This window comes from Gastrolobium bilobum, unplaced genomic scaffold (genome assembly GCF_033153095.1).
Source record: "Gastrolobium bilobum isolate Gb01-03AN ecotype WA unplaced genomic scaffold, APGP_CSIRO_Gbil_v1 utg26554, whole genome shotgun sequence".
Taxonomy (NCBI): domain Eukaryota; kingdom Viridiplantae; phylum Streptophyta; class Magnoliopsida; order Fabales; family Fabaceae; genus Gastrolobium; species Gastrolobium bilobum.
In genome coordinates this window covers 1-12,627 of record NW_026897614.1, presented here as the reverse complement: position 1 = coordinate 12,627, position 12,627 = coordinate 1, and the positions used below count along the sequence as shown (strand labels likewise).

At 36.1% G+C, this 12,627-nt stretch overlaps 1 protein-coding gene across 1 annotated transcript; it reads left to right on the top strand.

The window, feature by feature from the left end:
* Positions 1 to 2,266: 2,266 nt before the first annotated feature.
* On the top strand, positions 2,267 to 7,146 carry LOC133308597 (phospholipid-transporting ATPase 3-like). The gene is made up of 3 exons (XM_061509238.1): positions 2,267 to 2,588; positions 6,320 to 6,385; positions 7,054 to 7,146. Exons 1-3 carry the CDS (start codon positions 2,418 to 2,420, stop codon positions 7,144 to 7,146), a joined length of 330 nt encoding a protein of 109 aa, XP_061365222.1. The 5' UTR covers positions 2,267 to 2,417.
* Positions 7,147 to 12,627: the final 5,481 nt, after the last annotated feature.

Below are 12,627 nucleotides of genomic sequence, written 5' to 3'. Positions count from 1 at the left end.
TGGTAAAAATGAAATCGCTCCCCTAAACTTCTATGCTAATAAGTTATGGTTTCCTTTCAAGTGCTGAAACCCACCCTCTGTTCACTTTCACTTTCTCAATCCAATTTTCCCTGAAAATTGACATGTGATTCCCCACCCTCAATTGGAAGACCTAGAGAGAGCATGGAGAGATGGTTGTTAGACCTAGAGTAAAGGTGAAGGTGAGAGAGAATTAAAGGATAAAAAATTAGGATAATAATAATTGATTATGAGCCATTAGATTTAATTATGATCTACAGTGCTTAAATTTGTTATAAAAATGGCAAACTTCATTACTGGAAAGTATAATCCTCCCCCACAAAATAATAAGATTAGAGTAATTTTGTGTCCTCAACAAATATCACGAGACTCAATTTAATCCTTTAAAAAAAAAGTAGACTCGTGATTCATCTGGAATTCAAAATAGACCTATGTTAATCATTGTGAGGGACTAACGTGAGTGTTCTTTGAATTTCATAGGGACTACAATTTCGACTGAATAAGTCTATTTTGAATTTCAGATGACCATAAGTCGATTTTTTTCTCTCTAAGAAATTAAAATGGGCCCTGTAAATTTTGTTGAGGACCCAAAAGTTAATTTACTCAAATAATAATAAGCAACCATCTTCTACTAAATAAAATAATAATAAGCCACCCAAAGAAAGATATTATAATCATTTTGAATTTTGAAACTTTCACATGAAAAGGGTCAACAATCTTGGAGATACAATTGAAAACAAAACAATTTTGAATGAATATAATAGGTTATTTTACCATTTTGCCCTTCATTAATTAATTAATAATCATTTTGCCCTTTACAAAAAATCATCTACCAATCTGCCACTCTTTAATCGATTAACTTGAATATTTAATCGATTAAATGGTCAAAACTGACAAAAATGGTTGACTCGAGATTTAATCGATTAAATATTACTCTTTAATCGATTAACTTGAATATTTAATTGGTTAGAACTTATATTTAATCGATTAAATATCCCAAATGAACGTGAAAACATTGATTAAATGAGACAAACAAGGAAAACTCACTACTTTCAAAGGGGATGATTGAAATCTGTCTTACTTGCTATGAAGAAATATGAAATGGAAGTATTTCACCCTGGCCTGAACTGAAGTTTGAATATGTTAATAAGGGCTGAGTACATGCATGATGGTCATTCTCAACCAGTATATTGTGATTTAGGGACTTCAGAGGGTACTATTGAGATATATACTGATTTGAATGCTAACAGTGATGGAAGTATTGGATGTGCTCCAAAAGAAAGGGGGTTGTGGTGATGTGTATTGGAGCTGAAGTCCATACTTCCAAATGAATGGATTTCTAAGTTGGAAGCCAACTCTCGTGACATGTTGAAGAATTCTTGCAAAATTTAGCACAAAACTCTTCAGAAAGAAGTAATATTAAGCAGCAAATTTATGATAAGAGCTGCTTTTAGAGATGACACGAATGATAATAACATATATTGTCCAATGTCAAGTGACTTGTGAGAAGAAGGGCTATTTCTCTTGCAACATCATTGGATTAAAGGTGAACCAATCATAGTTTGGGATGTTTTTAAACTAGGGACAGGTCGGAGTTGGGAGCCAAAGGTCACTTGGCGAACATCATATGAAAATTTGAATTCAGGGAACAACTCAAATGCGTTAATGAACCAAAATTGGTTCTCGTTATGCAATGAAGCATGAGTTTTTCTGTTTGTCTCATTCAATCAATGCTTTCATGCTTATTTGATTTTTAATCGATTAAATATAAGTTTTAATCGATTAAATCTCTCTTAATCGATTAAAGAGGGAGATTGAATCGATTAAATCTCGAGTCAATTATTTTTGTCAATTTTGACCATTTATTCGATTAAATATTCAAGTTAATCGATTTTGAATAAGGGACAAAATAATATTAATTAATTAATGAAGGACAAAAAAGTCAAAAAGTCGAATATAATAACTTCATTCTTTAAATTAACAAAAACACTAACTTCATTCTAAAAAAATGGAAGATATTTATACAAATTTAATAGAAATATTCAGCAATTTATTCAATTAATTTTATCGAGGTGGATCACGGACGTGCGTGATGATGCACGCTACTAACGAGTGAATTTAGCGTAATGCTGATGGAATTTAGCATTTAGCACCACTGATGCGAACGCTAACGCGGGTTCCGAAAAAGGAAACAAAAATCTAAAATACAAAGACAAGGGCAAAATCGTCAAAGAGGAAATGGGGGGTTGAATCTCTTTGCTTTCGTTTCATTCAGCGTTGGAACCAACCCCAGGTAGCGCTTGGGCTTGAGATTTTTCATTTGTATTTTCTAACGAATTGATCGATTGACAGAGAAAAAGAAGAAAAGAGAAGAGAAGAGATCGCATGAAAATTGTAGGATGAAGGGATGGGATGGGATTCAATCTTCTTTCTCTTCTCGATCGAGTTCTACGATGAGTCATAGAGTACCTTCTCAAACGGTTCGACTCGGACGAGTCCAACCTCAAGCTCCAACTCACCGCACCATCGCCTGCAATGATCGCGAAGCTAACCTTCCCGTCCGATTCAAGGTTCGCTTCCTTCTATCATCATCCTTGCCGATTTTCTTTTTCTTATTGCGAGTAACTTCACTTTTTTTTTTGTTCTGTTTAATTCGTGTTTTTATTTTTCGGTTAATTGATGCTGTCGCACAATTATGTAGAGGTGGAGGATATTTTAGTGTTTGTTTGAGTAAGCTTATTAATTATTGAAAGCAGGGTTAGTAGTTAGTTTATTGATTTATGTTAATTTGTGATTATAATAAAGATTAAGGTTTACTCCACTTTGGTGAGTAGATGTCTGTTAATTAAGCAAGTGAGTTTTAATTGATCTCCAAAATGGTTGGAGAATTTCTCTCTGTGTATATGTTTTGCACTTCTATACTCTAAATAAACTAAGATGTTCTGCTTACTGGATTTATCGATTGAAAGAAGATAGTCTAACGAAACGCGTGAGGCTTGCTTGCGGATTGCCTTTTCAGTGACATAATAAGAGACAGAGACAGAGACATGCATCCAAACAGACAGTTAAGCATTGCAAGTTGCCAACTAAATAGAATGATAAGAAATAGAAATATGGATTACTTGATTTTGGCATTTTCCTTTTCTTTGATGAAATGTTTAATGTTTTTGTCGGTGAGATACTCTTCCTTCCCTTGTACGTTGTATCTCTCCTTTATTCCGGGAGCATACACAAAGCTGTCTTTTATTTTTGAAATGAAAGTGATGCAGCAAACTCAAAAATGCCATCAGGCCTAACAGATTCTGAATTGTTTGCTTGTGGGTATTTTGTTGACAAAAGCCATTCCTATTCCTTGTTCAGCAATAGCTTTATTTATGTTCAGGAAAGGCGAAGAACACATTAGTTTCTGCAGCTCATTTGAAGGTTCATTTTGGTGCTAAACGTTTGAATTGAAGGTTGAAGTACACCAAATGAATGTGTTCAAATCTTGTTTTTCTCAACATATAACCTTGAACAAGGGTTCTCTTAGAATATCTAGGAAATTTCTCTTAGTACTTATTATTGTATGTAATAATATTTTAGAGTAATAGATTGTCTCTTAGGATTGGTTTATGTTATTTCATTATATATCTTGATTTGTTTCATATTTATTATGATTAGGAGTCCAGAATTAGTATAAATAGGGGTTAAGTTGTGTATTTAGTAGCACATCATCAAAAGGGGAAACCTGGTGCTATAAAGCTCTCACTATCTGTGGGGTCCACGGAAGGGTCAGATCCTTTGTGTGGGTTTAAAGCAGACAGCCTTGACTTGCATTTGCAAGAGGATGATTACATGAATTGAACATGTGATTTCTGGGTCACATGGCGACAATACCAATCGTTATGCCAAGGCTCCTCTTCATTATACACCATATATCAATATTATATTATATTGTTCAAAGTTATGTTTTTTTCTTTTCCTACTTTTCTACCTATATCCCTATAATTTCATCATAGTATCAAGGGAGTACATCCTCCGAGATCTGTCCCATCACCATTCCACTGTTGAGCTTGCTAAATCTGGAACTCTGTTATTATGATGTCACTATCTCCATGATTCTTTCCTTTTTGTTGGTTATGCACAAATTTTTGGCCACTTGAACCAAGATTTTCTTCAACTGTCATTTTCTCTATCCTTTCGTGGCTACTTTCCTAGATCTGTGCTTTAGTCTGTTTTTTGATCAACCAAACACACCATGCCTCCTCCAACCTGGCCAATGGCTAGTCTCTAGTCCTTCTTGGAAAAGGGATGCATCGCCATGTGCCAGGCATTGAATTCTATATGTTTAATCTTTCTCGGGGTGTGGCAGCGTGTGCTACCACTTTGCCACCACCTCTGCCAATTGTCTTCCCTGGTCATCTTCGGTCAGATCTAGTGCCCCTTGCTTCTGTTTGCAACCTTCTATAGCTGTTTGGCTCCCTTGGGGTGTGGTGTTTCCATGTTTGGTAGTCAAATTTGATATGTTCTGATACTCTCCATCAAATGCAGTCTGAGCCGTATCTTTTTCCTAAATGTAGTTTGGTTCTATCCTTTTTCTGGATGCAATTTGATCCCTTATCTCTGTCCCATATGCAATGTAGCCCTGTCTTTGTCCTAGTGTAGTCTGTCCCACATCTCCAGTCCCAAAGGCATCCTGGATTTGCTCTGGCCCCTTCCCCTTGTCAGTTGTGTGTTATATTTTTATTTTATTTTCTTTTAGTGTGTTTAATAGTAACAAGCTTTACGTTTAGTACGCTTTGACTTTAGGAGAAGTGTTATTGTATCTCATAATATTTTAGAGTAATCTCTTATGTGTGATTTCCATATTTCATTATATTTCCTGAATTGTTTCCATGTTTAATTACGATTAGGCGTCTTGTATTTGAATAAATAGGTGTTAGTGCATTGTATATCGTAAGTTCGTAGCACATCGCCACACACCATATATCAATATTGTATTATATTATTCATAGTTTTTTTTTTCTCTCTCATACTCCTTTTCTATCTACATCCCTATAATTTCAACACGTAATAATAATGTGACAGCATTTTGGAGTTATTTATTGCATTTTTTTATGAATACAATGTATAAGTTTTCATAGTAAAGGGAGGGAAATTGAAGGTTCAACTACACCAACTGAATGCACTCTTCTGTTTTTCTCAACCTTTAAGATTGCACGAGGGCAGGAATAGCAGTTGACGAAATTTTAGAGTTTTTTCTAAGTAAAAAGTGTAGGTTTTTATAGTAGAAGGAGAAGTGAGTAATTTACTCTCATATACATGAAATAAAAATAGAAAAAGAATGTATTAAATTTATTCAAAAGGTGGTTAGAACTGGTAGTATAGATGGCTTTATCAACTGCCTATTTGGCAGGTCTTATTTTTGGCTTCTTTTCTCCTTAAAAGTAGAAGTTTAGTCAAACATAATATATAAAATCTCTAATTATAAAAAGAGCTTTTTTATTATAATGAATAATAAAGGAAAAGCCAAAAGCTTCTAGGAGGGTTTTTTTTTTTAAGATGCAGGCCAGCTTTTTGAAGTCCTCTTTTTATTATCTAGTTTTACTCTTATTCTATTTTTCCTTTACCCTAATGACAAATCATTCCATGTCCCCTCTTCAAATCCTTTACCCTAAACAACTTTTAGCTTTATTTTTTAAGCTCTTTCTTTAACTTTAGCTTAAGAGTAGCTTTTGGCTTAAAAAAAAAAAAGATGTACCAAATAGGCTCTAAATGAGATAGGCATTATGGAGTAGACTTGCAAATGTTTGATCGTGAATTCTTAAACTAAGTTTATTGAAGTGTTGTATTGATACGAGAGAAATTCAAATCTGTGAAGCTTAAAATATATCTTATAGGTGAGCATTTTTATTTTCCAAGACAAGGAAATAGGGTTTCCATCAGTTTTGATCTTTCAGATTTTCTAGGATGGATGAACTTACATAAAAAAATTGTGATGGCTGGCATTGCCATTATTTATTGGTCATACATTTGAAAAAAAAAAGTTAAGCTAATAACATAGATGTCGGATGAGCTGCAGTCAAGGGAGTCATCATGTAGTTTGCCTTACTGTTAATTGATCAATATGAAATCAAATTAGTTATTTTTTTCTGTTTCTCTAGTATCTGTACTGTTATGCATGTACTTTGAGCTCAATTTATTAATCTTTGTCTGCAAGCTTCAATAAATATTGGATTTCCTCTCCATGTGTGATATTATATTGTATATTTCACATACCTAGATTTAAATAATTTTGATTAGTTAATATCTATTATGTCAGGGGAATTCAATATCAACTACAAAATACAACTTTTTCACCTTTATACCAAAAGGATTATTTGAACAGGTGAGTTGCTCTAAGCTTTTGATATTGAAGAGCATGTAAGATGCATTTGATTTCTAGTATTCAATATGAGCTTTGCCTCCCATTACATGAGCTGTTACATTTTTGGAAACTATGTTATTCAGTAGTTTTTTGAAAGCACATTGTTTACTCTTGTAGATGGCATACTTTGGTCTTTATGATTTGTTATGTTGGAGGCCATTTGGCATATTTTGTAAACCTCTGTTTTTTTTTTTTAATAAATTTTAGATATTCCTGGTTAGTTGTTCTAATTGATGTGTGTCTTGAGGGTACACAACTAGTCAAAGAGCAAATTTTTTCTTTTTTTGCCATGTGATTTTGACTATGTTAGTTTTACCACCTCTTTATAGCATTTTTTTCCCTCTTAAATTATCATTCTTCCTTTCATACTGGTACAAAATCATGGGTGTGGAGTCAAATGGCGTTTTGGATTATTTGCACCCAACCAAAGAAAATGGTTCTTATCTTGCTTTACAATATGTCCAATTAAAACAATATGTGCTATAATTTATTTGCCATTAGTTTTTGTCAAAATTAATTTATTGTTGATTGAGGGTAAATCATGTTTGTAAATGATGGGGTCTATCATTTGCCACATTATATATGTATTTATGTTACTCAGAAGATGTAAATTCCTGTTTGTCCTGCAGTTCAGACGGGTGGCTAATCTCTACTTTCTTACAATCTCAATTTTGTCAACCACACCAATTAGGTATGTGAATGCTAATCAACTTCAATGTTAGAGGATTATTTTGCAACTTGCAAGCTTAATTGTGATTCGTGAGCAAAGAGCATACCAACTAGAGGGGCACAGTACCATCTTATATTTTCACCAAAAATTATTTTCTTCAGTTGACTGCTATCTGCCAGATTTCAGTGGTAGTAGCTTTCGACTAATTAGGAACTTTTAACTAGAGTGAGTATATGTATTACAGCTACATTGGACGTTGATCTTCCTCATTAGATCTTGATATGGGAGTTTGTATTTTGTACTGCATGTATGGTTGATATAGGACGGTGAAAGGTTTTAGGATTTAATGGGTTAGGTTCAGGGTTTTCTGTGGTTAATTTATGGTGGAAATTGGTGGTTTGAAGGTTCATCGGGTTATTTGAGGGTTAGGGTGATTTGGAAGCCATGGGGGTCGGTTTAAGGATCAAGTCGGTGGCCAACAGTATCTGTGAGGCTGTAAAATTAAAATGTGGGATATGATGTGTTGTGGGGTTATTTTTATTTTGATTGACAAAGTATTAAGTCTGTTGAAGTTGTATTTGTTAGATATATATAAAATCATTAATGTAGCCCCACTTAATAGCTTAAGCTTTTGGATTGAATTGGCGCTTTGCATGGTATCAGAGCTTCGGTGTCACGGGTTTGATCCTCACTGCCTCCCATTTAATTAATAATTAATTAAGTCTTGTGGAGTTTCTTAGCACAGGTAGGATGAGCCTGATGCATCATCACCCTTTAAGCCCAATGGGCTCTCATGTGAGGGGGCATGTTAGATATATATAAAACCATTAATATAGCTTGACCTAACAGCTTAAGTTTTTGGGTTGAATTGGCATTTTGCAGTATTCACTGAAATGCTCGCTACGAAGATCTTTTTGGTGTCATGTTGAATTTCTAACAATTTCTTTTAGAATTTTGTTGATTTTTCTTGTATGTAATTTGCCCATTCAATTTATTGTACCCAGCACTTCATTATTATGGTTGTCCTATATCTATTTGTTACTTTATTGACACACTGATAGGAATCAGATAGAGTTCTAATAATAGTTGGATCAGAAATGTGTATATCATATTAGTATCACTAATATCAGTGAGAAACATAATTACAATGAAAATAGAAAAGGAAACGATATTAGTCCAGATATTGATCTCTCCATAAAGAACTCAATACATTCAACATACCCCTCACCTTTCCCTCTCTTCACTCTTATTCCCCCCATCTCCCACCAATGCTGCTGTAACAGTTTCTCCTGTCAAGGGGAAGCACACGGCCTTGGCTTATAAGGGGTTCAATTCTCTATGGCCCCTACTATAGTTCACCCTAGTGATGGGTGGCTTTCTGTCTACACCTTACCAGAATCAAACAAGAAAATGGAAGAAGCAAAAATGATATTTGGATGGAAAGAAGATCTGGAATTCAATGGAAATATTCAGAGACCAACATGGACATGTCTTGAGTTACATTGTTTAGCTTCTTTCAAGGAGAAGCAAATCACCAAACGGAGTTGACCAACTAAATTCAGCTTAATTGACTTGGTAGTGTGGCCTTCTATTAACAGAGTCCTACTGTATCAGAATTCTAACTACTACATTGTTATGGTAATTACTTGTAGAATATGTAGAATATTCTAGATAGTATTTATTGATGTAGTTGGTAGTTGTATATTTATTGATGTAGTTGGAGGTTGCATATTTATTAAAGTAGTTGAGGTAGTTGGATGTACTCAATATAAAAAGGACCTATTGCGTCTCTCAATGAATCAATAAAGTATTATTCAGATAAAACACTTCTTCCACTTCTTCTTTTCTTCATGGTATCAAGAGCTGGTTATATTCCAGTCTCTTCCCCGTTCTGATTTATTTTTAAGTTATTTTCCTATTCCTTTTTTTTTTCGTTTTAGCCACTGCCCAAGCCAGAATCCTTACCTAGACACCTCCAACCACGAAACCAAGGCCACCATTAGGTTCAGAACAAAATTCCGAGCCAGCCCACAGAAGACCTGTGGCAATACTGTTCATCACTGTAGCAATTACTGTTTCACTGTGGCCAACCCTCTTCTTGTTTTGAGGGTCAAAATCGTATTTGGAGGAACTTTTTTCTGGGTGCCTGTTAGAAAGCCATGGATGCTGGAAATTCTGAAATTTCGCCTGGAACCTCACCCCTTCCCAACTCTTCGTCTTCTGGAGACAACCTAGCAATGCAGATCACCAGTCACCGTTAACGGTAGGAACTATGTGCAATGGTGTCAATCTGTTAAGTTGTTTATCCAGGCTAAAGGGAATATGGGGTATCTCGACGGAAAAAAAGGTACAACCAGCAGAACGTGAACCTGGTTATGATGCTTGGGTGACTGAAAATGCTTTAGTCATGACATGGCTGACTAATTCTATGGAACCAGATATCAGTCAAACTTATTTATTTCTTGATACAGCTCACGAGATTTGGGAAGCTGTTAAAGAATATTACTCTGACCTGGGCAATGTATCTCAGGCTTTTGATCTCAATACCAAGGTGAAAGAATTACGCCAAGGAGGGATGACTGTTACTGAATACTTCCTTGCTCTCAAAATACTATGGCAAGAGTTAGATCTTTATGATAAAGCAGACCTTCAAGGTTTAGAAGCTAATGCAAGGTTCAAAAATTATATAGAGAAAAGGCGTCTCTATGATTTTCTTGCTGGCCTTAATTCTGATCTGGATGATGTTCGTGGAAGAATTTTGGGACAAAACCCATTACCTTCCCTTGCTACTGCTTTTTCTGAAGTACGAAGGGAGGAGCTTCGCCGAAAGGTAATGTTGGGTGATAAGGACTCTAAGTCCTCTGATGGGTCTGCCCTTATAGCAAAGAATACTGTTCGTCTTTCTGGGGACTCAAAACGTTCTGACCGTTGGTGTTCTCATTGGAATAAGGGTGGTCACACCTGTGAAAAATGTTGGGAAATTCATGGAAAACCACCAAACTGGAAACCAAAAGGACAGAACAAGAATCGTGCTAATCAAGTATCTTCCGAAGATAAAGGGGAGGTGTCTCATGTCCCTTCAAACCTTGATGGTGTTTTCCTCTCCAAGGCCCAGTATGAGCAATTTTAGAAATTGATATCTCAACCTGCCGAGGCAACTAGTCATGTTGCTCAAAAAGGTATGGCATTCCATGTTGAACGTAGTAATCGTTGGATCCTTGATTCAGGGGCCTCTGATCACATGACAGGTAATGCAACCTTATTTTTCTCCTATACCCCTTACTATCACCTGTCACGAATAAGAACAGCTGATGGGAATTTCTCCACTATTGCGGGGAAGGGATCCATTAAACTTTCTGAGCATATTATTTTGAATTCAGTCCTTCATGTTCCCTCTCTTACCTGTAACCTCATCTCAATTAGCAAACTTACTGCTGAGTTGCATTGTGTTGCTAAGTTCTCTGCAAATGCTTGTACCTTTCAGGAACAGGACTCGGGGACGATGATTGGCAGTGCTAGAGAGGAAGAAGGGCTCTACTATTTTAAAGAGAATCCTTGTGAAAGGAGGATTTTTTCAAACCACTCTTTATGTTTATCAGATGATTGTAATGATGTTTTGTTATGGCATCGTAGGTTAGGACACCCAAATTTTGTCTATCTTCAGATGTTATTCCCGAACTTGTTCATCAATAAAAAGCCAAGTTCCCTTCTTTGTGATATTTGTCAGCTTGCAAAGCATTCTCGTGCCAGTTATTCTCCTAAAAAATATCATGAATCTTCTCCCTTTACATTGATTCATAGTGACATTTGGGGACCTGCTCGTGAAAAAAATGTCTCGGGTGCTCGTTGGTTTATTACTTTCATTGATGATCATTCTAGGGTATGTTGGGTATACCTCTTGAAAGATAAGTCTGATGCGGCATCCACCTTTAAAAATTTTCATGCTATGATTCAAACTCAATTCCAGACCTCTATCAAAATTCTGCGAACAGACAATGGTACTGAATATTTTAATTCTGTTCTTGGAGATTACCTAAACCAGCATGGAATTATTCATCAAAGTTCTTGTCCTAACACCCCTCAACAAAATGGGGTGGCTGAAAGAAAAAATAGACATCTAATTGAAGTTGCTCGAGCTCTTTTATTCACGATGCTTGTCCCTAAATATCTGTGGGGGGAAGCCGTCTTGACAGCCTCTTATCTCATTAACCGGATGCCTTCTCGGGTACTAAATTTTCATTCTCTTATCTTGTCTTACTAAATTTTTTCCCTCTTTCAGTGCTGTTTCTTCTCTTCCTCCCAGAATATTTGGCTGTGTGGTTTTTGTGCATATTCCTCCACATCACAGGTCCAAACTTGACCCTAAATCTGTTAGATGTGTCTTCATAGGATATTCCCCTAATCAAAAAGGTTATAAGTGTTACTCACCTTCTCTCCGTAAGGTTTTTGTTTCCATGGATGTTACCTTTTATGAGACACAATCCTTTTTTTCCCCGACTTCTCTTCAGGGGGAGTCTATTGGTATTGGTATGGATGAAGATAAGCCTGGGAAACCAAATGATGCTGCTGTCTTACCTTGGCCTTTGGAAACAGGGGGAGTTATTGGGAAGGAAACAGGGGGAGCAACTATACCTGAATCTAATGATCCTCCTTGTGATCCTCCTGGTAAATGGGGAAAATTTTACAGCAGGCGCAAAACACATGAAGATACTCTAGACTGCCAGGATCCTGATTCGAGTCCTTGTTCCAGCAACCCACTTGAATGTACTAGTACAACCAACATTGATATGCCTATTGCTCTTCGGAAAGGTACTAGATCTTGCACTGCTCATCCTATTTCCCATTATATCTCATATGAAAAGTTGTCTCCAGGTTTTCGTGCTTTCAACACTATGTTAGATAGTACCAGGATACCCAAAAATATCCAAGAAGCACTTGATGACCCAAAATGGAGGAATGCTGTATTAGAAGAAATGGATGCACTTACAAAAAATGGAACATGGGAGTTTGTGACATTACCTAAAGGAAAGAAAACTGTTGGTTGCAAGTGGGTGTTCACAATAAAATTCAATGCAGACAATAGCATCAATAGGTATAAGGCCAGATTAGTTGCTAAGGGATTTACTCAGACTCATGGGATAGATTATCAGGAGACATTTGCTCCTGTTGCCAAACTTAACACTATCCGCGTTCTGCTATCTCTTGCCTCCAACCTTGATTGGCCATTGCAACAGTTAGATGTTAAGAATGCCTTCTTGAATGGTGATCTACATGAGGAAGTTTACATGGATCCACCTCCTGGTTTTGAAAAAGGGGATGGTTCTGTGTGCAAGTTGCAGAAGTCTCTCTATGGACTTAAACAATCTCCCAGAGAATGGTTTGGGAAATTTACTCAAGCTGTTAAGGGAAGAGGGTTCACCCAAGCTCAGACTGATCACACCTTATTTTTTAAACACTCCGACAAAGGAAGAATTGCTATTCTGATCGTTTATGTTGATGACATAATTATCACTGGTAATGATAGCGAGGAGAT